At 50.0% G+C, this 25,452-nt stretch overlaps 1 protein-coding gene across 1 annotated transcript in view; it reads right to left on the bottom strand.

Annotated features, from left to right (window-relative positions):
* The window catches only part of LOC311115553 (serine/threonine-protein phosphatase 2A 55 kDa regulatory subunit B delta isoform-like), a 55,581-nt gene that overhangs the window by 16,334 nt on the left and 13,795 nt on the right, over nucleotides 1-25,452 (bottom strand). The window contains exons 3-5 of the mRNA XM_084190706.1: nucleotides 1,022-1,119; nucleotides 701-866; nucleotides 388-500 (exon numbers count right to left, since the gene is read on the bottom strand). Of these exons, the coding sequence (XP_084046832.1) occupies nucleotides 388-500; nucleotides 701-866; nucleotides 1,022-1,119 (377 nt within the window). The remainder of the gene's footprint in view (nucleotides 1-387; nucleotides 501-700; nucleotides 867-1,021; nucleotides 1,120-25,452) is intronic.

Below are 25,452 nucleotides of genomic sequence, written 5' to 3'. Positions count from 1 at the left end.
CCAGGGTAGGGGAGGGAATGGCCGGCAGGGATGTAGCTCAGTTGGTAGAGCATGGTGTTTGCAACGCCAGGGTTGTGGGTTTGATTCCCACGGGGGGCCAGTATGTAAAAATAATGTATGCCCTCACAAACTGTAAGTCGCTCTGGATAAGAGCGTCTGCTAAATGACGTAAATGTAAATGTATCGTTTGCCGGCCAAGAGTACTTGGCACAGCTAACAACCCCTAAAAACACACTGCGCCTAACGAACGGCAGATGAATATCAGACCGTCATTGGGTGCGATGTGTTTTTCACTCCAAAACACTTTGTGTGGTTTTAATTTCCCTGGAACGGGATCATTCAAAAACTATTACCAAGTAAACGGTGATGAACGAGAGGAGACATTACCCGTAATGATGTGATTCTAAAAGGATCTCTCAGTCTTCCATCCTCGTCTTTCAAGTTGTAGCCCTCTGCTCTTTTGTCCCTTTCACTGATTTTCCATAGCTTGATGGTTTTGTCTGTGGGTGAAAATGGCAAATGGCAGTGTTAGCACAGATTTACAGTCACCTTGGCCTTCAAGTCTGTAAAAAAGACTATAGAGAGTTCAATATTCAGTGCACACAACATTTGCATTTCTTTGGAATGTCTGTGGTGCTGAAGCATCATCACCCTGACCTAATGGAATGAGAAATATGAAAAGAGCCAGCCTGTGACTTACCGTTTGTTGAGAGCAGGGAGTGTGCAGCGTTTTGTTGGGGTAACCATCTTATTTTGTTGATTTTCTCCTCGATTTCTAAACTTTTCAAATAGTCAAACTCAGGTTCATGGCTTTGGAAAGTGCTGTACACATTGTACTCTCCTCTGGAGTGAGGGCGGTTTTTACTCTGAAATAAACAAAAAACCATTCATTCATTATTAGTAGGCCTATATTGTTTGCTACATTAAGTCGAATCCGACTTAAATGTTGTTTTCAAGGTGTGTTTTAGTCTTAAAACGTTGTTTTGTCTGTTGATTTAAGGCTATTTGATAGTTAACTGACCTCTTGTTCCCGTTGGAATATGACGACTCGACCTCCCTTGTCTCCTGTTGCTAGTAGTTCTCCAGAATAGTTAAACTCAACCGTTGAGATGATGTCGGCTGAGAGAGACAACAAACAAGGTCATGAGTTGCATAACATTTTATGCAGGCCGTTGTTGCATATGTAAAATAATACTAAACAAGAGTGAGAGAAACAATCACACAGTCAGGTCTAGATCACAAAACATAAACATGATCAATATCATTGATGACCAGTCTGATGTAGCAGTGGGCTTTTCAATCATATTATAAGGGGCGGGGCCTAATGGACATTCCCCTCTCAGTATAGGCCTGAACCCCATCAGGCAGACGTCATCCTGTACTGTACAACCCACTGCAACACCACTAGCAGCTCACTGGGGGACTAATGGCAAGACAAAACAACCCACTGCAACACCACTAGCAGCTCACTGGGGGACTAATGGCAAGACAAAACAACCCACTGCAACACCACTAGCAGCTCACTGGGGGACTAATGGCAAGACAAAACAACCCACTGCAACACCACTAGCAGCTCACTGGGGGACTAATGGCAAGACAAAACAACCCACTGCAACACCACTAGCAGCTCACTGGGGGACTAATGGCAAGACAAAACAACTCACTGCAACACCACTAGCAGCTCACTGGGGGACTAATGGCAAGACAAAACAACCCACTGCAACACCACTAGCAGCTCACTGGGGGACTAATGGCAAGACAAAACAACCCACTGCAACACCACTAGCAGCTCACTGGGGGACTAATGGCAAGACAAAACAACCCACTGCAACACCACTAGCAGCTCACTGGGGGACTAATGGCAAGACAAAACAACCCACTGCAACATTAGCAGCTCACTGGGGGACTAATGGCAAGACAAAACAACCCACTGCAACACCACTAGCAGCTCACTGGGGGACTAATGGCAAGACAAAACAACCCACTGTAACACCACTAGCAGCTCACTGGGGGACTAATGGCAAGACAAAACAACCCACTGCAACATTAGCAGCTCACTGGGGGACTAATGGCAAGACAAAACAACCCACTGCAACACCACTAGCAGCTCACTGGGGGACTAATGGCAAGACAAAACAACCCACTGCAACATTAGCAGCTCACTGGGGGACTAATGGCAAGACAAAACAACCCACTGCAACACCACTAGCAGCTCACTGGGGGACTAATGGCAAGACAAAACAACCCACTGCAACACCACTAGCAGCTCACTGGGGGACTAATGGCAAGACAAAACAACCCACTGCAACACCACTAGCAGCTCACTGGGGGACTAATGGCAAGACAAAACAACCCACTGCAACACCACTAGCAGCTCACTGGGGGACTAATGGCAAGACAAAACAACCCACTGCAACACCACTAGCAGCTCCCTGGGGGACTAATGGCAAGACAAAACAACCCACTGCAACACCACTAGCAGCTCACTGGGGGACTAATGGCAAGACAAAACAACCCACTGCAACACCACTAGCAGCTCCCTGGGGGACTAATGGCAGGACAAAACAACACACTGCAACACCACTAGCAGCTCACTGGGGGACTAATGGCAAGACAAAACAACCCACTGCAACACCACTAGTAGCTCACTGGGGGACTAATGGCAAGACAAAACCACCCACTGCAACAACACTAGCAGCTCACTGGGGGACTAATGGCAAGACAAAACAACCCACTGCAACACCACTAGCAGCTCACTGGGGGACTAATGGCAAGACAAAACAACCCACTGCAACACTAGCAGCTCACTGGGGGACTAATGGCAAGACAAAACAACCCACTGTAACACCACTAGCAGCTCACTGGGGGACTAATGGCAAGACAAAACAACCCACTGTAACAACACTAGCAGCTCACTGGGGGACTAATGGCAAGACAAAACAACCCACTGCAACACTAGCAGCTCACTGGGGGACTAATGGCAAGACAAAACAACCCACTGCAACACCAGCAGCTCACTGGGGGACTAATGGCAAGACAAAACAACCCACTGCAACACCACTAGCAGCTCACTGGGGGACTAATGGCAAGACAAAACAACCCACTGCAACAACACTAGCAGCTCACTGGGGGACTAATGGCAAGACAAAACAACCCACTGCAACAACACTAGCAGCTCACTGGGGGACTAATGGCAAGACAAAACCACCCACTGCAACACCAGCAGCTCATTGGGGGACTAATGGCAAGACAAAACAACCCACTGCAACAACACTAGCAGCTCACTGGGGGACTAATGGCAAGACAAAACAACCCACTGCAACAACACTAGCAGCTCATTGGGGGACTAATGGCAAGACAAAACAACCCACTGCAACACCAGCAGCTCACTGGGGGACTAATGGCAAGACAAAACAACCCACTGCAACAACACTAGCAGCTCACTGGGGGACTAATGGCAAGACAAAACAACCCACTGTAACAACACCAGCAGCTCACTGGGGGACTAATGGCAAGACAAAACAACCCACTGTAACACCAGCAGCTCACTGGGGGACTAATGGCAAGACAAAACAACCCACTGCAACAACACTAGCAGCTCACTGGGGGACTAATGGCAAGACAAAACAACCCACTGTAACAACACCAGCAGCTCACTGGGGGACTAATGGCAAGACAAAACAACCCACTGTAACACCACTAGCAGCTCACTGGGGGACTAATGGCAAGACAAAACAACCCACTGCAACACCAGCAGCTCACTGGGGGACTAATGGCAGGACAAAACAACCCACTGCAACACCAGCAGCTCACTGGGGGACTAATGGCAAGACAAAACAACCCACTGCAACAACACTAGCAGCTCACTGGGGGACTAATGGCAAGACAAAACAACCCACTGCAACACCACTAGCAGCTCACTGGGGGACTAATGGCAAGACAAAACAACCCACTGCAACACTAGCAGCTCCCTGGGAGACTAATGGCAAGACAAAACAACCCACTGCAACACCACTAGCAGCTCACTGGGGGACTAATGGCAAGACAAAACAACCCACTGCAACACTAGCAGCTCACTGGGGGACTAATGGCAAGACAAAACAACCCACTGTAACACCACTAGCAGCTCACTGGGGGACTAATGGCAAGACAAAACAACCCACTGCAACAACACTAGCAGCTCACTGGGGGACTAATGTCAAGACAAAACAACCCACTGCAACACTAGCAGATCACTGGGGGACTAATGGCAAGACAAAACAACCCACTGCAACACTAGCAGCTCACTGGGGGACTAATGGCAAGACAAAACAACCCACTGCAACACCACTAGCAGCTCACTGGGGGACTAATGGCAAGACAAAACAACCCACTGCAACAACACTAGCAGCTCACTGGGGGACTAATGGCAAGACAAAACAACCCACTGCAACACCACCAGCAGCTCACTGGGGGACTAATGGCAAGACAAAACAACCCACTGCAACAACACTAGCAGCTCACTGGGGGACTAATGGCAAGACAAAACAACCCACTGTAACACCAGAAGCTCACTGGGGGACTAATGGCAAGACAAAACAACCCACTGCAACACTAGCAGCTCACTGGGGGACTAATGGCAAGACAAAAAACCCACTGCAACACCACTAGCAGCTCACTGGGGGACTAATGGCAAGACAAAACAACCCACTGCAACACCACCAGCAGCTCAATGGGGGACTAATGGCAAGACAAAACAACCCACTGCAACACTAGCAGCTCACTGGGGGACTAATGGCAAGACAAAACAACCCACTGTAACACCAGCAGCTCACTGGGGGACTAATGGCAAGACAAAACAACCCACTGCAACACTAGCAGCTCACTGGGGGACTAATGGCAAGACAAAACAACCCACTGTAACACCAGCAGCTCACTGGGGGACTAATGGCAAGACAAAACAACCCACTGCAACACTAGCAGCTCACTGGGGGACTAATGGCAAGACAAAACAACCCACTACAACACCACCAGCAGCTCACTGGGGGACTAATGGCAAGACAAAACAACCCACTGCAACAACACCAGCAGCTCACTGGGGGACTAATGGCAAGACAAAACAACCCACTGTAACAACACTAGCAGCTCACTGGGGGACTAATGGCAAGACAAAACAACCCACTGCAACACCAGCAGCTCACTGGGGGACTAATGGCAAGACAAAACAACCCACTGCAACACTAGCAGCTCACTGGGGGACTAATGGCAAGACAAAACAACCCACTGCAACACTAGCAGCTCACTGGGGGACTAATGGCAAGACAAAACAACCCACTGCAACACTAGCAGCTCACTGGGGGACTAATGGCAAGACAAAACAACCCACTGTAACACCAGAAGCTCACTGGGGGACTAATGGCAAGACAAAACAACCCACTGCAACACTAGCAGCTCACTGGGGGACTAATGGCAAGACAAAACAACCCACTGTAACACCAGCAGCTCACTGGGGGACTAATGGCAAGACAAAACAACCCACTGTAACACCACTAGCAGCTCACTGGGGGACTAATGGCAAGACAAAACAACCCACTGTAACACCACCAGCAGCTCACTGGGGGACTAATGGCAAGACAAAACAACCCACTGTAACACCAGCAGCTCACTGGGGGACAAATGGCAAGACAAAACAACCCACTGTAACACCACTAGCAGCTCACTGGGGGACTAAAGGCAAGACAAAACAACCCACTGTAACAACATCAGCAGCTCACTGGGGGACTAATGGCAAGACAAAACAACCCACTGCAACAACACTAGCAGCTCACTGGGGGACTAATGGCAAGACAAAACAACCCACTGTAACAACACCAGCAGCTCACTGGGGGACTAATGGCAAGACAAAACAACCCACTGTAACAACACCAGCAGCTCACTGGGGGACTAATGGCAAGACAACACAACCCACTGTAACACCACTAGCAGCTCACTGGGGGACTAATGGCAAGACAAAACAACCCACTGCAACAACACTAGCAGCTCACTGGGGGACTAATGTCAAGACAAAACAACCCACTGCAACACTAGCAGATCACTGGGGGACTAATGGCAAGACAAAACAACCCACTGCAACACTAGCAGCTCACTGGGGGACTAATGGCAAGACAAAACAACCCACTGCAACACCACTAGCAGCTCACTGGGGGACTAATGGCAAGACAAAACAACCCACTGCAACACTAGCAGCTCCCTGGGAGACTAATGGCAAGACAAAACAACCCACTGCAACACCACTAGCAGCTCACTGGGGGACTAATGGCAAGACAAAACAACCCACTGCAACACTAGCAGCTCACTGGGGGACTAATGGCAAGACAAAACAACCCACTGTAACACCACTAGCAGCTCACTGGGGGACTAATGGCAAGACAAAACAACCCACTGCAACAACACTAGCAGCTCACTGGGGGACTAATGTCAAGACAAAACAACCCACTGCAACACTAGCAGATCACTGGGGGACTAATGGCAAGACAAAACAACCCACTGCAACACTAGCAGCTCACTGGGGGACTAATGGCAAGACAAAACAACCCACTGCAACACCACTAGCAGCTCACTGGGGGACTAATGGCAAGACAAAACAACCCACTGCAACACCACCAGCAGCTCACTGGGGGACTAATGGCAAGACAAAACAACCCACTGCAACACCACCAGCAGCTCAATGGGGGACTAATGGCAAGACAAAACAACCCACTGCAACACTAGCAGCTCACTGGGGGACTAATGGCAAGACAAAACAACCCACTGTAACACCAGCAGCTCACTGGGGGACTAATGGCAAGACAAAACAACCCACTGCAACACTAGCAGCTCACTGGGGGACTAATGGCAAGACAAAACAACCCACTGTAACACCAGCAGCTCACTGGGGGACTAATGGCAAGACAAAACAACCCACTGCAACACTAGCAGCTCACTGGGGGACTAATGGCAAGACAAAACAACCCACTGTAACACCAGCAGCTCACTGGGGGACTAATGGCAAGACAAAACAACCCACTGCAACAACACCAGCAGCTCACTGGGGGACTAATGGCAAGACAAAACAACCCACTGTAACACCACCAGCAGCTCACTGGGGGACTAATGGCAAGACAAAACAACCCACTGTAACACCAGCAGCTCACTGGGGGACAAATGGCAAGACAAAACAACCCACTGTAACACCACTAGCAGCTCACTGGGGGACTAAAGGCAAGACAAAACAACCCACTGTAACAACATCAGCAGCTCACTGGGGGACTAATGGCAAGACAAAACAACCCACTGCAACAACACTAGCAGCTCACTGGGGGACTAATGGCAAGACAAAACAACCCACTGTAACAACACCAGCAGCTCACTGGGGGACTAATGGCAAGACAAAACAACCCACTGTAACAACACCAGCAGCTCACTGGGGGACTAATGGCAAGACAACACAACCCACTGTAACACCACTAGCAGCTCACTGGGGGACTAATGGCAAGACAAAACAACCCACTGTAACAACACTAGCAGCTCACTGGGGGACTAATGGCAAGACAATCAACCCACTGCAACACTAGCAGCTCACTGGGGGACTAATGGCAAGACAAAACAACCCACTGCAACAACACCAGCAGCTCACTGGGGGACTAATGGCAAGACAAAACAACCCACTGCAACAACACTAGCAGCTCACTGGGGGACTAATGGCAAGACAAAACAACCCACTGTAACAACACTAGCAGCTCACTGGGGGACTAATGGCAAGACAAAACAAGAACCTGTAACACCACCAGCAGCTCACTGGGGGATTAATGGCAAGACAAAACAAACCACTGTAACAACACTAGCAGCTCACTGGGGGACTAATGGCAAGACAAAACAACCCACTGCAACACTAGCAGCTCACTGGGGGACTAATGGCAAGACAAAACCACCCACTGCAACAACACTAGCAGCTCACTGGGGGACTAATGGCAAGACAAAACAACCCACTGCAACAACACTAGCAGCTCACTGGGGGACTAATGGCAAGACAAAACAACCCACTGCAACACCACTAGCAGCTCACTGGGGGACTAATGGCAAGACAAAACAACCCACTGCAACACCACTAGCAGCTCACTGGGGGACTAATGGCAAGACAAAACAACCCACTGCAACACTAGCAGCTCACTGGGGGACTAATGGCAAGACAAAACAACCCACTGTAACACCACTAGCAGCTCACTGGGGGACTAATGGCAAGACAAAACAACCCACTGTAACAACACTAGCAGCTCACTGGGGGACTAATGGCAAGACAAAACAACCCACTGCAACACTAGCAGCTCACTGGGGGACTAATGGCAAGACAAAACAACCCACTGCAACACCAGCAGCTCACTGGGGGACTAATGGCAAGACAAAACAACCCACTGCAACACCACTAGCAGCTCACTGGGGGACTAATGGCAAGACAAAATAACCCACTGCAACAACACTAGCAGCTCACTGGGGGACTAATGGCAAGACAAAACAACCCACTGCAACACCACTAGCAGCTCACTGGGGGACTAATGGCAAGACAAAACAACCCACTGCAACACTAGCAGCTCACTGGGGGACTAATGGCAAGACAAAACAACCCACTGTAACACCACTAGCAGCTCACTGGGGGACTAATGGCAAGACAAAACAACCCACTGTAACAACACTAGCAGCTCACTGGGGGACTAATGGCAAGACAAAACAACCCACTGCAACACTAGCAGCTCACTGGGGGACTAATGGCAAGACAAAACAACCCACTGCAACACCAGCAGCTCACTGGGGGACTAATGGCAAGACAAAACAACCCACTGCAACACCACTAGCAGCTCACTGGGGGACTAATGGCAAGACAAAATAACCCACTGCAACAACACTAGCAGCTCACTGGGGGACTAATGGCAAGACAAAACAACCCACTGCAACAACACTAGCAGCTCACTGGGGGACTAATGGCAAGACAAAACCACCCACTGCAACACCAGCAGCTCATTGGGGGACTAATGGCAAGACAAAACAACCCACTGCAACAACACTAGCAGCTCACTGGGGGACTAATGGCAAGACAAAACAACCCACTGCAACAACACTAGCAGCTCATTGGGGGACTAATGGCAAGACAAAACAACCCACTGCAACACCAGCAGCTCACTGGGGGACTAATGGCAAGACAAAACAACCCACTGAAACAACACTAGCAGCTCACTGGGGGACTAATGGCAAGACAAAACAACCCACTGTAACAACACCAGCAGCTCACTGGGGGACTAATGGCAAGACAAAACAACCCACTGTAACACCAGCAGCTCACTGGGGGACTAATGGCAAGACAAAACAACCCACTGCAACAACACTAGCAGCTCACTGGGGGACTAATGGCAAGACAAAACAACCCACTGTAACAACACCAGCAGCTCACTGGGGGACTAATGGCAAGACAAAACAACCCACTGTAACACCACTAGCAGCTCACTGGGGGACTAATGGCAAGACAAAACAACCCACTGCAACACCAGCAGCTCACTGGGGGACTAATGGCAGGACAAAACAACCCACTGCAACACCAGCAGCTCACTGGGGGACTAATGGCAAGACAAAACAACCCACTGCAACAACACTAGCAGCTCACTGGGGGACTAATGGCAAGACAAAACAACCCACTGCAACACCACTAGCAGCTCACTGGGGGACTAATGGCAAGACAAAACAACCCACTGCAACACTAGCAGCTCCCTGGGAGACTAATGGCAAGACAAAACAACCCACTGCAACACCACTAGCAGCTCACTGGGGGACTAATGGCAAGACAAAACAACCCACTGCAACACTAGCAGCTCACTGGGGGACTAATGGCAAGACAAAACAACCCACTGTAACACAACTAGCAGCTCACTGGGGGACTAATGGCAAGACAAAACAACCCACTGCAACAACACTAGCAGCTCACTGGGGGACTAATGTCAAGACAAAACAACCCACTGCAACACTAGCAGATCACTGGGGGACTAATGGCAAGACAAAACAACCCACTGCAACACTAGCAGCTCACTGGGGGACTAATGGCAAGACAAAACAACCCACTGCAACACCACTAGCAGCTCACTGGGGGACTAATGGCAAGACAAAACAACCCACTGCAACACCACTAGCAGCTCACTGGGGGACTAATGGCAAGACAAAACAACCCACTGCAACACCACCAGCAGCTCAATGGGGGACTAATGGCAAGACAAAACAACCCACTGCAACACTAGCAGCTCACTGGGGGACTAATGGCAAGACAAAACAACCCACTGTAACACCAGCAGCTCACTGGGGGACTAATGGCAAGACAAAACAACCCACTGCAACACTAGCAGCTCACTGGGGGACTAATGGCAAGACAAAACAACCCACTGTAACACCAGCAGCTCACTGGGGGACTAATGGCAAGACAAAACAACCCACTGCAACACTAGCAGCTCACTGGGGGACTAATGGCAAGACAAAACAACCCACTACAACACCACCAGCAGCTCACTGGGGGACTAATGGCAAGACAAAACAACCCACTGCAACAACACCAGCAGCTCACTGGGGGACTAATGGCAAGACAAAACAACCCACTGTAACAACACTAGCAGCTCACTGGGGGACTAATGGCAAGACAAAACAACCCACTGCAACACCAGCAGCTCACTGGGGGACTAATGGCAAGACAAAACAACCCACTGCAACACTAGCAGCTCACTGGGGGACTAATGGCAAGACAAAACAACCCACTGCAACACTAGCAGCTCACTGGGGGACTAATGGCAAGACAAAACAACCCACTGCAACACTAGCAGCTCACTGGGGGACTAATGGCAAGACAAAACAACCCACTGTAACACCAGAAGCTCACTGGGGGACTAATGGCAAGACAAAACAACCCACTGCAACACTAGCAGCTCACTGGGGGACTAATGGCAAGACAAAACAACCCACTGTAACACCAGCAGCTCACTGGGGGACTAATGGCAAGACAAAACAACCCACTGTAACACCACTAGCAGCTCACTGGGGGACTAATGGCAAGACAAAACAACCCACTGTAACAACACTAGCAGCTCACTGGGGGACTAATGGCAAGACAAAACAACCCACTGTAACACCACTAGCAGCTCACTGGGGGACTAATGGCAAGACAAAACAACCCACTGCAACACCACTAGCAGCTCACTGGGGGACTAATGGCAAGACAAAACAACCCACTGTAACAACAGCAGCTCACTGGGGGACTAATGGCAAGACAAAACAACCCACTGCAACAACACCAGCAGCTCACAGTGGGACTAATGGCAAGACAAAACAACCACTGCAACACCACTAGCAGCTCACTGGGGGACTAATGGCAAGACAAAACAACCCACTGCAACAACACCAGCAGCTCACTGGGGGACTAATGGCAAGACAAAACCACCCACTGCAACACCAGCAGCTCACTGGGGGACTAATGGCAAGACAAAACAACGCACTGTAACACCAGCAGCTCACTGGGGGACTAATGGCAAGACAAAACAACCCACTGTAACAACACCAGCAGCTCACTGGGGGACTAATGGCAAGACAAAACAACCCACTGCAACACCACTAGCAGCTCACTGGGGGACTAATGGCAAGACAAAACAACCCACTGCAACACCAGCAGCTCACTGGGGGACTAATGGCAAGACAAAACAACCCACTGCAACACTAGCAGCTCACTGGGGGACTAATGGCAAGACAAAACAACCCACTGTAACAACACTAGCAGCTCACTGGGGGACTAATGGCAAGACAAAACAACCCACTGCAACACCAGCAGCTCACTGGGGGACTAATGGCAAGACAAAACAAGAACCTGTAACACCACCAGCAGCTCACTGGGGGATTAATGGCAAGACAAAACAAACCACTGTAACAACACTAGCAGCTCACTGGGGGACTAATGGCAAGACAAAACAACCCACTGTAACACCACTAGCAGCTCACTGGGGGACTAATGGCAAGACAAAACAACCCACTGTAACAACACTAGCAGCTCACTGGGGGACTAATGGCAAGACAAAACAACCCACTGTAACACCACCAGCAGCTCACTGGGGGACTAATGGCAAGACAAAACAACCCACTGCAACACCACCAGCAGCTCACTGGGGGACTAATGGCAAGACAAAACAACCCACTGTAACACTAGCAGCTCACTGGGGGACTAATGGCAAGACAAAACAACCCACTGCAACAACACCAGCAGCTCACTGGGGGACTAATGGCAAGACAAAACAACCCACTGCAACAACACTAGCAGCTCACTGGGGGACTAATGGCAAGACAAAACAACCCACTGTAACACCAGAAGCTCACTGGGGGACTAATGGCAAGACAAAACAACCCACTGCAACACTAGCAGCTCACTGGGGGACTAATGGCAAGACAAAAAACCCACTGCAACACCACTAGCAGCTCACTGGGGGACTAATGGCAAGACAAAACAACCCACTGCAACACCACCAGCAGCTCAATGGGGGACTAATGGCAAGACAAAACAACCCACTGCAACACTAGCAGCTCACTGGGGGACTAATGGCAAGACAAAACAACCCACTGTAACACCAGCAGCTCACTGGGGGACTAATGGCAAGACAAAACAACCCACTGCAACACTAGCAGCTCACTGGGGGACTAATGGCAAGACAAAACAACCCACTGTAACACCAGCAGCTCACTGGGGGACTAATGGCAAGACAAAACAACCCACTGCAACACTAGCAGCTCACTGGGGGACTAATGGCAAGACAAAACAACCCACTACAACACCACCAGCAGCTCACTGGGGGACTAATGGCAAGACAAAACAACCCACTGCAACAACACCAGCAGCTCACTGGGGGACTAATGGCAAGACAAAACAACCCACTGTAACAACACTAGCAGCTCACTGGGGGACTAATGGCAAGACAAAACAACCCACTGCAACACCAGCAGCTCACTGGGGGACTAATGGCAAGACAAAACAACCCACTGCAACACTAGCAGCTCACTGGGGGACTAATGGCAAGACAAAACAACCCACTGCAACACTAGCAGCTCACTGGGGGACTAATGGCAAGACAAAACAACCCACTGCAACACTAGCAGCTCACTGGGGGACTAATGGCAAGACAAAACAACCCACTGTAACACCAGAAGCTCACTGGGGGACTAATGGCAAGACAAAACAACCCACTGCAACACTAGCAGCTCACTGGGGGACTAATGGCAAGACAAAACAACCCACTGTAACACCAGCAGCTCACTGGGGGACTAATGGCAAGACAAAACAACCCACTGTAACACCACTAGCAGCTCACTGGGGGACTAATGGCAAGACAAAACAACCCACTGTAACACCACCAGCAGCTCACTGGGGGACTAATGGCAAGACAAAACAACCCACTGTAACACCAGCAGCTCACTGGGGGACAAATGGCAAGACAAAACAACCCACTGTAACACCACTAGCAGCTCACTGGGGGACTAAAGGCAAGACAAAACAACCCACTGTAACAACATCAGCAGCTCACTGGGGGACTAATGGCAAGACAAAACAACCCACTGCAACAACACTAGCAGCTCACTGGGGGACTAATGGCAAGACAAAACAACCCACTGTAACAACACCAGCAGCTCACTGGGGGACTAATGGCAAGACAAAACAACCCACTGTAACAACACCAGCAGCTCACTGGGGGACTAATGGCAAGACAACACAACCCACTGTAACACCACTAGCAGCTCACTGGGGGACTAATGGCAAGACAAAACAACCCACTGTAACAACACTAGCAGCTCACTGGGGGACTAATGGCAAGACAAAACAACCCACTGCAACACTAGCAGCTCACTGGGGGACTAATGGCAAGACAAAACAACCCACTGCAACAACACCAGCAGCTCACTGGGGGACTAATGGCAAGACAAAACAACCCACTGCAACAACACTAGCAGCGCACTGGGGGACTAATGGCAAGACAAAACAACCCACTGTAACAACACTAGCAGCTCACTGGGGGACTAATGGCAAGACAAAACAACCCACTGTAACACCACTAGCAGCTCACTGGGGGACTAATGGCAAGACAAAACAACCCACTGCAACACCACTAGCAGCTCACTGGGGGACTAATGGCAAGACAAAACAACCCACTGTAACACCAGCAGCTCACTGGGGGACTAATGGCAAGACAAAACAACCCACTGCAACAACACCAGCAGCTCACAGTGGGACTAATGGCAAGACAAAACAACCACTGCAACACCACTAGCAGCTCACTGGGGGACTAATGGCAAGACAAAACAACCCACTGCAACAACACCAGCAGCTCACTGGGGGACTAATGGCAAGACAAAACCACCCACTGCAACACCAGCAGCTCACTGGGGGACTAATGGCAAGACAAAACAACGCACTGTAACACCAGCAGCTCACTGGGGGACTAATGGCAAGACAAAACAACCCACTGTAACAACACCAGCAGCTCACTGGGGGACTAATGGCAAGACAAAACAACCCACTGCAACACCACTAGCAGCTCACTGGGGGACTAATGGCAAGACAAAACAACCCACTGCAACACCAGCAGCTCACTGGGGGACTAATGGCAAGACAAAACAACCCACTGCAACACTAGCAGCTCACTGGGGGACTAATGGCAAGACAAAACAACCCACTGTAACAACACTAGCAGCTCACTGGGGGACTAATGGCAAGACAAAACAACCCACTGCAACACCAGCAGCTCACTGGGGGACTAATGGCAAGACAAAACAAGAACCTGTAACACCACCAGCAGCTCACTGGGGGATTAATGGCAAGACAAAACAAACCACTGTAACAACACTAGCAGCTCACTGGGGGACTAATGGCAAGACAAAACAACCCACTGTAACACCACTAGCAGCTCACTGGGGGACTAATGGCAAGACAAAACAACCCACTGTAACAACACTAGCAGCTCACTGGGGGACTAATGGCAAGACAAAACAACCCACTGTAACACCACCAGCAGCTCACTGGGGGACTAATGGCAAGACAAAACAACCCACTGCATCAACACCAGCAGCTCACTGGGGGACTAATGGCAAGACAAAACAACCCACTGCAACACCACCAGCAGCTCACTGGGGGACTAATGGCAAGACAAAACAACCCACTGTAACACTAGCAGCTCACTGGGGGACTAATGGCAAGACAAAACAACCCACTGCAACAACACCAGCAGCTCACTGGGGGACTAATGGCAAGACAAAACAACCCACTGCAACACCAGCAGCTCACTGGGGGACTAATGGCAAGACAAAACAACCCACTGCAACAACACTAGCAGCTCACTGGGGGACTAATGGCAAGACAAAACAACCCACTGTAACAACACCAGCAGCTCACTGGGGGACTAATGGCAAGACAACACAACCCACTGTAACACCACTAGCAGCTCACTGGGGGACTAATGGCAAGACAAAACAACCCACTGTAACAACACTAGCAGCTCACTGGGGGACTAATGGCAAGACAAAACAACCCACTGCAACACTAGCAGCTCACTGGGGGACTAATGGCAAGACAAAACAACCCACTGCAACAACACCAGCAGCTCACTGGGGGACTAATGGCAAGACAAAACAACCCACTGCAACAACACTAGCAGCGCACTGGGGGACTAATGGCAAGACAAAACAACCCACTGTAACAACACTAGCAGCTCACTGGGGGACTAATGGCAAGACAAAACAACCCACTGTAACACCACTAGCAGCTCACTGGGGGACTAATGGCAAGACAAAACAACCCACTGCAACACCACTAGCAGCTCACTGGGGGACTAATGGCAAGACAAAACAACCCACTGTAACACCAGCAGCTCACTGGGGGACTAATGGCAAGACAAAACAACCCACTGCAACAACACCAGCAGCTCACAGTGGGACTAATGGCAAGACAAAACAACCACTGCAACACCACTAGCAGCTCACTGGGGGACTAATGGCAAGACAAAACAACCCACTGCAACAACACCAGCAGCTCACTGGGGGACTAATGGCAAGACAAAACCACCCACTGCAACACCAGCAGCTCACTGGGGGACTAATGGCAAGACAAAACAACGCACTGTAACACCAGCAGCTCACTGGGGGACTAATGGCAAGACAAAACAACCCACTGTAACAACACCAGCAGCTCACTGGGGGACTAATGGCAAGACAAAACAACCCACTGCAACACCACTAGCAGCTCACTGGGGGACTAATGGCAAGACAAAACAACCCACTGCAACACCAGCAGCTCACTGGGGGACTAATGGCAAGACAAAACAACCCACTGTAACAACACTAGCAGCTCACTGGGGGACTAATGGCAAGACAAAACAACCCACTGCAACACCAGCAGCTCACTGGGGGACTAATGGCAAGACAAAACAAGAACCTGTAACACCACCAGCAGCTCACTGGGGGATTAATGGCAAGACAAAACAAACCACTGTAACAACACTAGCAGCTCACTGGGGGACTAATGGCAAGACAAAACAACCCACTGTAACACCACTAGCAGCTCACTGGGGGACTAATGGCAAGACAAAACAACCCACTGTAACAACACTAGCAGCTCACTGGGGGACTAATGGCAAGACAAAACAACCCACTGTAACACCACCAGCAGCTCACTGGGGGACTAATGGCAAGACAAAACAACCCACTGCATCAACACCAGCAGCTCACTGGGGGACTAATGGCAAGACAAAACAACCCACTGCAACACCACCAGCAGCTCACTGGGGGACTAATGGCAAGACAAAACAACCCACTGTAACACTAGCAGCTCACTGGGGGACTAATGGCAAGACAAAACAACCCACTGCAACAACACCAGCAGCTCACTGGGGGACTAATGGCAAGACAAAACAACCCACTGCAACACCAGCAGCTCACTGGGGGACTAATGGCAAGACAAAACAACCCACTGCAACAACACTAGCAGCTCACTGGGGGACTAATGGCAAGACAAAACAACCCACTGTAACACCACTAGCAGCTCACTGGGGGACTAATGGCAAGACAAAACAACCCACTGTAACAACACTAGCAGCTCACTGGGGGACTAATGGCAAGACAAAACAACCCACTGCAACACCAGCAGCTCACTGGGGGACTAATGGCAAGACAAAACAAGAACCTGTAACACCACCAGCAGCTCACTGGGGGATTAATGGCAAGACAAAACAAACCACTGTAACAACACTAGCAGCTCACTGGGGGACTAATGGCAAGACAAAACAACCCACTGTAACACCACTAGCAGCTCACTGGGGGACTAATGGCAAGACAAAACAACCCACTGTAACAACACTAGCAGCTCACTGGGGGACTAATGGCAAGACAAAACAACCCACTGTAACACCACCAGCAGCTCACTGGGGGACTAATGGCAAGACAAAACAACCCACTGTAACACCACTAGCAGCTCACTGGGGGACTAATGGCAAGACAAAACAACCCACAGCAACACCAGCAGCTCACTGGGGGACTAATGGCAAGACAAAACAACCCACTGCATCAACACCAGCAGCTCACTGGGGGACTAATGGCAAGACAAAACAACCCACTGCAACACCACCAGCAGCTCACTGGGGGACTAATGGCAAGACAAAACAACCCACTGTAACACTAGCAGCTCACTGGGGGACTAATGGCAAGACAAAACAACCCACTGCAACAACACCAGCAGCTCACTGGGAGACTAATGGCAAGACAAAACAACCCACTGCAACACCAGCAGCTCACTGGGGGACTAATGGCAAGACAAAACAACCCACTGCAACAACACTAGCAGCTCACTGGGGGACTAATGGCAAGACAAAACAACCCACTGTAACACCACTAGCAGCTCACTGGGGGACTAATGGCAAGACAAAATAACCCACTGTAACACCACTAGCAGCTCACTGGGGGACTAATGGCAAGACAAAACAACCCACTGTAACACCACTAGCAGCTCACTGGGGGACTAATGGCAAGACAAAACAACCCACTGCAACACTAGCAGCTCACTGGGGGACTAATGGCAAGACAAAACAACCCACTGTAACACCACCAGCAGCTCACTGGGGGACTAATGGCAAGACAAAACAACCCACTGTAACAACACTAGCAGCTCACTGGGGGACTAATGGCAAGATAAAACAACACACTGCAACACTAGCAGCTCACTGGGGGACTAATGGCAAGATAAAACAACACACTGCAACACTAGCAGCTCACTGGGGGACTAATGGCAAGACAAAACAACCCACTGCAACACCACCAGCATCTCACTGGGGGACTAATGGCAAGACAAAACAACCCACTGCAACACTAGCAGCTCACTGGGGGACTAATGGCAAGACAAAACAACCCACTGCAACACCACCAGCAGCTCACTAGGGGACTAATGGCAAGACACAACAACCCACTGTAACAACACAAGCAGCTCACTGGGGGACTAATGGCAAGACAAAACAACCCACTGCAACACCAGCAGCTCACTGGGGGACTAATGGCAAGACAAAACAACCCACTGCAACACCAGCAGCTCACTGGGGGACTAATGGCAAGACAAAACAACCCACTGTAACAACACCAGCAGCTCACTGGGGGACTAATGGCAAGACAAAACAACCCACTGTAACAACACCAGCAGCTCACTGGGGGACTAATGGCAAGACAAAACAACCCACTGCAACACTAGCAGCTCACTGGGGGACTAATGGCAAGACAAAACAACCCACTGCAACACTAGCAGCTCACTGGGGGACTAATGGCAAGACAAAACAACCCACTGTAACAACACCAGCAGCTCACTGGGGGACTAATGGCAAGACAAAACAACCCACTGCAACAACACCAGCAGCTCACTGGGGGACTAATGGCAAGACAAAACAACCCACTGCAACACCACCAGCAGCTCAATGGGGGACTAATGGCAAGACAAAACAACCCACTGCAACACTAGCAGCTCACTGGGGGACTAATGGCAAGACAAAACAACCCACTGTAACACCAGCAGCTCACTGGGGGACTAATGGCAAGACAAAACAACCCACTGCAACACTAGCAGCTCACTGGGGGACTAATGGCAAGACAAAACAACCCACTGCAACACCACCAGCAGCTCACTGGGGGACTAATGGCAAGACAAAACAACCCACTGCAACAACACCAGCAGCTCACTGGGGGACTAATGGCAAGACAAAACAACCCACTGTAACAACACTAGCAGCTCACTGGGGGACTAATAGCAAGACAAAACAACCCACTGCAACACCAGCAGCTCACTGGGGGACTAACGGCAAGACAAAACAACCCACTGCAACACTAGCAGCTCACTGGGGGACTAATGGCAAGACAAAACAACCCACTGCAACACTAGCAGCTCACTGGGGGACTAATGGCAAGACAAAACAACCCACTGCAACACTAGCAGCTCACTGGGGGACTAATGGCAAGACAAAACAACCCACTGTAACACCAGAAGCTCACTGGGGGACTAATGGCAAGACAAAACAACCCACTGCAACACTAGCAGCTCACTGGGGGACTAATGGCAAGACAAAACAACCCACTGTAACACCAGCAGCTCACTGGGGGACTAATGGCAAGACAAAACAACCCACTGTAACACCACTAGCAGCTCACTGGGGGACTAATGGCAAGACAAAACAACCCACTGTAACACCACCAGCAGCTCACTGGGGGACTAATGGCAAGACAAAACAACCCACTGTAACACCAGCAGCTCACTGGGGGACAAATGGCAAGACAAAACAACCCACTGTAACACCACTAGCAGCTCACAGGGGGACTAATGGCAAGACAAAACAACCCACTGTAACAACACCAGCAGCTCACTGGGGGACTAATGGCAAGACAAAACAACCCCAACACTAGCAGCTCACTGGGGGACTAATGGCAAGACAAAACAACCCACTGTAACAACACCAGCAGCTCACTGGGGGACTAATGGCAAGACAAAACAACCCACTGTAACAACACCAGCAGCTCACTGGGGGACTAATGGCAAGACAACACAACCCACTGTAACACCACTAGCAGCTCACTGGGGGACTAATGGCAAGACAAAACAACCCACTGTAACAACACTAGCAGCTCACTGGGGGACTAATGGCAAGACAAAACAACCCACTGCAACACTAGCAGCTCACTGGGGGACTAATGGCAGGACAAAACAACCCACTGCAACAACACCAGCAGCTCACTGGGGGACTAATGGCAAGACAAAACAACCCACTGCAACAACACTAGCAGCTCACTGGGGGACTAATGGCAAGACAAAACAACCCACTGTAACAACACTAGCAGCTCACTGGGGGACTAATGGCAAGACAAAACAACCCACTGTAACACCACTAGCAGCTCACTGGGGGACTAATGGCAAGACAAAACAACCCACTGCAACACCACTAGCAGCTCACTGGGGGACTAATGGCAAGACAAAACAACCCACTGTAACACCAGCAGCTCACTGGGGGACTAATGGCAAGACAAAACAACCCACTGCAACAACACCAGCAGCTCACTGGGGGACTAATGGCAAGACAAAACAACCACTGCAACACCACTAGCAGCTCACTGGGGGACTAATGGCAAGACAAAACAACCCACTGCAACAACACCAGCAGCTCACTGGGGGACTAATGGCAAGACAAAACCACCCACTGCAACACCAGCAGCTCACTGGGGGACTAATGGCAAGACAAAACAACGCACTGTAACACCAGCAGCTCACTGGGGGACTAATGGCAAGACAAAACAACCCACTGTAACAACACCAGCAGCTCACTAGGGGACTAATGGCAAGACAAAACAACCCACTGCAACACCACTAGCAGCTCACTGGGGGACTAATGGCAAGACAAAACAACCCACTGCAACACCAGCAGCTCACTGGGGGACTAATGGCAAGACAAAACAACCCACTGCAACACTAGCAGCTCACTGGGGGACTAATGGCAAGACAAAACAACCCACTGTAACAACACTAGCAGCTCACTGGGGGACTAATGGCAAGACAAAACAACCCACTGCAACACCAGCAGCTCACTGGGGGACTAATGGCAAGACAAAACAAGAACCTGTAACACCACCAGCAGCTCACTGGGGGATTAATGGCAAGACAAAACAACCCACTGTAACAACACTAGCAGCTCACTGGGGGACTAATGGCAAGACAAAACAACCCACTGTAACACCACTAGCAGCTCACTGGGGGACTAATGGCAAGACAAAACAACCCACTGTAACAACACTAGCAGCTCACTGGGGGACTAATGGCAAGACAAAACAACCCACTGTAACACCACCAGCAGCTCACTGGGGGACTAATGGCAAGACAAAACAACCCACTGTAACACCACTAGCAGCTCACTGGGAGACTAATGGCAAGACAAAAGAACCCACTGCAACACCAGCAGCTCACTGGGGGACTAATGGCAAGACAAAACAACCCACTGCATCAACACCAGCAGCTCACTGGGGGACTAATGGCAAGACAAAACAACCCACTGCAACACAACCAGCAGCTCACTGGGGGACTAATGGCAAGACAAAACAACCCACTGTAACAACACTAGCAGCTCACTGGGGGACTAATGGCAAGACAAAACAACCCACTGCAACACCAGCAGCTCACTGGGGGACTAATGGCAAGACAAAACAACCCACTGCAACAACACTAGCAGCTCACTGGGGGACTAATGGCAAGACAAAACAACCCACTGTAACACCACTAGCAGCTCACTGGGGGACTAATGGCAAGACAAAACAACCCACTGTAACACCACTAGCAGCTCACTGGGGGACTAATGGCAAGACAAAACAACCCACTGCAACACTAGCAGCTCACTGGGGGACTAATGGCAAGACAAAACAACCCACTGTAACACCACTAGCAGCTCACTGGGGGACTAATGGCAAGACAAAACAACCCACTGCAACACCACTAGCAGCTCACTGGGGGACTAATGGCAAGACAAAACAACCCACTGTAACACCAGCAGCTCACTGGGGGACTAATGGCAAGACAAAACAACCCACTGCAACAACACCAGCAGCTCACTGGGGGACTAATGGCAAGACAAAACAACCCACTGTAACACCACTAGCAGCTCACTGGGGGACTAATGGCAAGACAAAACAACCCACTGTAACAACACTAGCAGCTCACTGGGGGACTAATGGCAAGACAAAACAACCCACTGTAACACCACCAGCAGCTCACTGGGGGACTAATGGCAAGACAAAACAACCCACTGTAACACCACTAGCAGCTCACTGGGGGACTAATGGCAAGACAAAACAACCCACTGTAACACCACTAGCAGCTCACTGGGGGACTAATGGCAAGACAAAACAACCCACTGCAACACTAGCAGCTCACTGGGGGACTAATGGCAAGACAAAACAACCCACTGTAACACCACCAGCAGCTCACTGGGGGACTAATGGCAAGACAAAACAACCCACTGTAACACCACTAGCAGCTCACTGGGGGACTAATGGCAAGACAAAACAACCCACTGCAACACCACTAGCAGCTCACTGGGGGACTAATGGCAAGACAAAACAACCCACTGTAACACCACTAGCAGCTCACTGGGGGACTAATGGCAAGACAAAACAACCCACTGCAACACCACTAGCAGCTCACTGGGGGACTAATGGCAAGACAAAACAACCCACTGCAACAACACCAGCAGCTCACTGGGGGACTAATGGCAAGACAAAACCACCCACTGCAACACCACTAGCAGCTCACTGGGGGACTAATGGCAAGACAAAACAACCCACTGTAACACCACTAGCAGCTCACTGGGGGACTAATGGCAAGACAAAACAACCCACTGCAACACTAGCAGCTCACTGGGGGACTAATGGCAAGACAAAACAACCCACTGTAACACCACCAGCAGCTCACTGGGGGACTAATGGCAAGACAAAACAACCCACTGTAACAACACTAGCAGCTCACTGGGGGACTAATGGCAAGACAAAACAACCCACTGTAACAACACTAGCAGCTCACTGGGGGACTAATGGCAAGACAAAACAACCCACTGTAACACCAGCAGCTCACTGGGGGACTAATGGCATGACAAAACAACCCACTGCAACAACACCAGCAGCTCACTGGGGGACTAATGGCAAGACAAAACAACCCACTGTAACAACACTAGCAGCTCACTGGGGGACTAATGGCAAGACAAAACAACCCACTGCAACACCAGCAGCAGCTCACTGGGGGACTAATGGCAAGACAAAACAACCCACTGTAACAACACCAGCAGCTCCCTGGGGGACTAATGGCAAGACAAAACAACCCACTGTAACACTAGCAGCTCACTGGGGGACTAATGGCAAGACAAAACAACCCACTGCAACACTAGCAGCTCACTGGGGGACTAATGGCAAGACAAAACACCCCACTGCAACACCACTAGCAGCTCACTGGGGGACTAATGGCAAGACAAAACAACCCACTGCAACACAACTAGCAGCTCACTGGGGGACTAATGGCAAGACAAAACAACCCACTGTAACACCAGCAGCTCACTGGGGGACTAATGGCAAGACAAAACAACCCACTGCAACACCACTAGCAGCTCACTGGGGGACTAATGGCAAGACAAAACAACCCACTGCAACACCAGCAGCACACTGGGGGACTAATGGCAAGACAAAACAACCCACTGCAACAACACCAGCAGCTCCCTGGGGGACTAATGGCAAGACAAAACAACCCACTGTAACAACACTAGCAGCTCACTGGGGGACTAATGGCAAGACAAAACAACCCACTGCAACAACACCAGCAGCTCACTGGGGGACTAATGGCAAGACAAAACAACCCACTGCAACAACACCAGCAGCTCACTGGGGGACTAATGGCAAGACAAAACAACCCACTGCAACAACACCAGCAGCTCACTGGGGGACTAATGGCAAGACAAAACAACCCACTGCAACACCACTAGCAGCTCACTGGGGGACTAATGGCAAGACAAAACAACCCACTGCAACACCAGCAGCTCACTGGGGGACTAATGGCAAGACAAAACAACCCACTGCAACACCAGCAGCTCACTGGGGGACTAATGGCAAGACAAAACAACCCACTGCAACACTAGCAGCTCACTGGGGGACTAATGGCAAGATAAAACAACCCACTACAACAACACTAGCAGCTCACTGGGGGACTAATGGCAAGACAAAACAACCCACTGCAACAACACCAGCAGCTCACTGGGGGACTAATGGCAAGACAAAACAACCCACTGCAACACCACTAGCAGCTCACTGGCGGACTAATGGCAAGACAAAACAACCCACTGCAACACCACTTGCAGCTCACTGGGGGACTAATGGCAAGACAAAACAACCCACTGCAACACCACTAGCAGCTCACTGGGAGACTAATGGCAAGACAAAACAACCCACTGCAACAACACTAGCAGCTCACTGGGGGACTAATGGCAAGACAAAACAACCCACTGTAACAACACCAGCAGCTCACTGGGGGACTAATGGCAAGACAAAACAACCCACTGCAACACCACCAGCAGCTCACTGGGGGACTAATGGCAAGACAAAACAACCCACTGCAACACCAGCAGCTCACTGGGGGACTAATGGCAAGACAAAACAACCCACTGTAACACCACTAGCAGCTCACTGGGGGACTAATGGCAAGACAAAACAACCCACTGCAACACCACTAGCAGCTCACTGGGGGACTAGGCCTCATGGCAAGACAAAACAACCATGAGCCATGCTAGTCTCCGTCTGATAGACCCTTAATATGCTTGATAGAAGAAGTAGGCAAGCTAGGCTGTATCTGATGTTCTGAAGTGCATTGCCAAAGATTTAAGGCCCTCCTCTTGGCCGCTGAGGCAACATTTTGCTCTTTTAAAGCTAATTTCCTGCAATTCTACACATTTTGCCATGGTTTATGCTGTTCTTATAATATCCGAGTGATTCCCCCCCCCCCAAAAAACAAAACATTAATGGCATTTAAAAATCGTAGATTCTGACTGTAGTTTTTATTGGTGATTGTTAGTTCTCAAAGATGATCTTAAAAAAAAAAAGTATGTACAGTGCCTTCGGAAAGTATTCACACCCCTTGACTTTTTCCACATTTTGTTATGTTACAGCCTTATCCTAAAATTGATTAAATATAACATTTATCAGCAATCTACACACAATACCCCATAATCAAAGAGAAAACTGGTTTAGAAATTTTTGCAACGGTATTAGAAATAAAAAACCTGAAATACCTTATTTAAGTAAGTATTCAGACCCTTTGCTATGAGACTCGAAATTGAG

This window comes from Coregonus lavaretus (genome assembly GCF_964263955.1).
Source record: "Coregonus lavaretus genome assembly, contig: HAP1_SCAFFOLD_152, whole genome shotgun sequence".
NCBI lineage: Eukaryota > Metazoa > Chordata > Actinopteri > Salmoniformes > Salmonidae > Coregonus > Coregonus lavaretus.
Note: the sequence above shows the minus strand (reverse complement) of the source record. Positions and strands in the feature narration are given on the sequence as shown.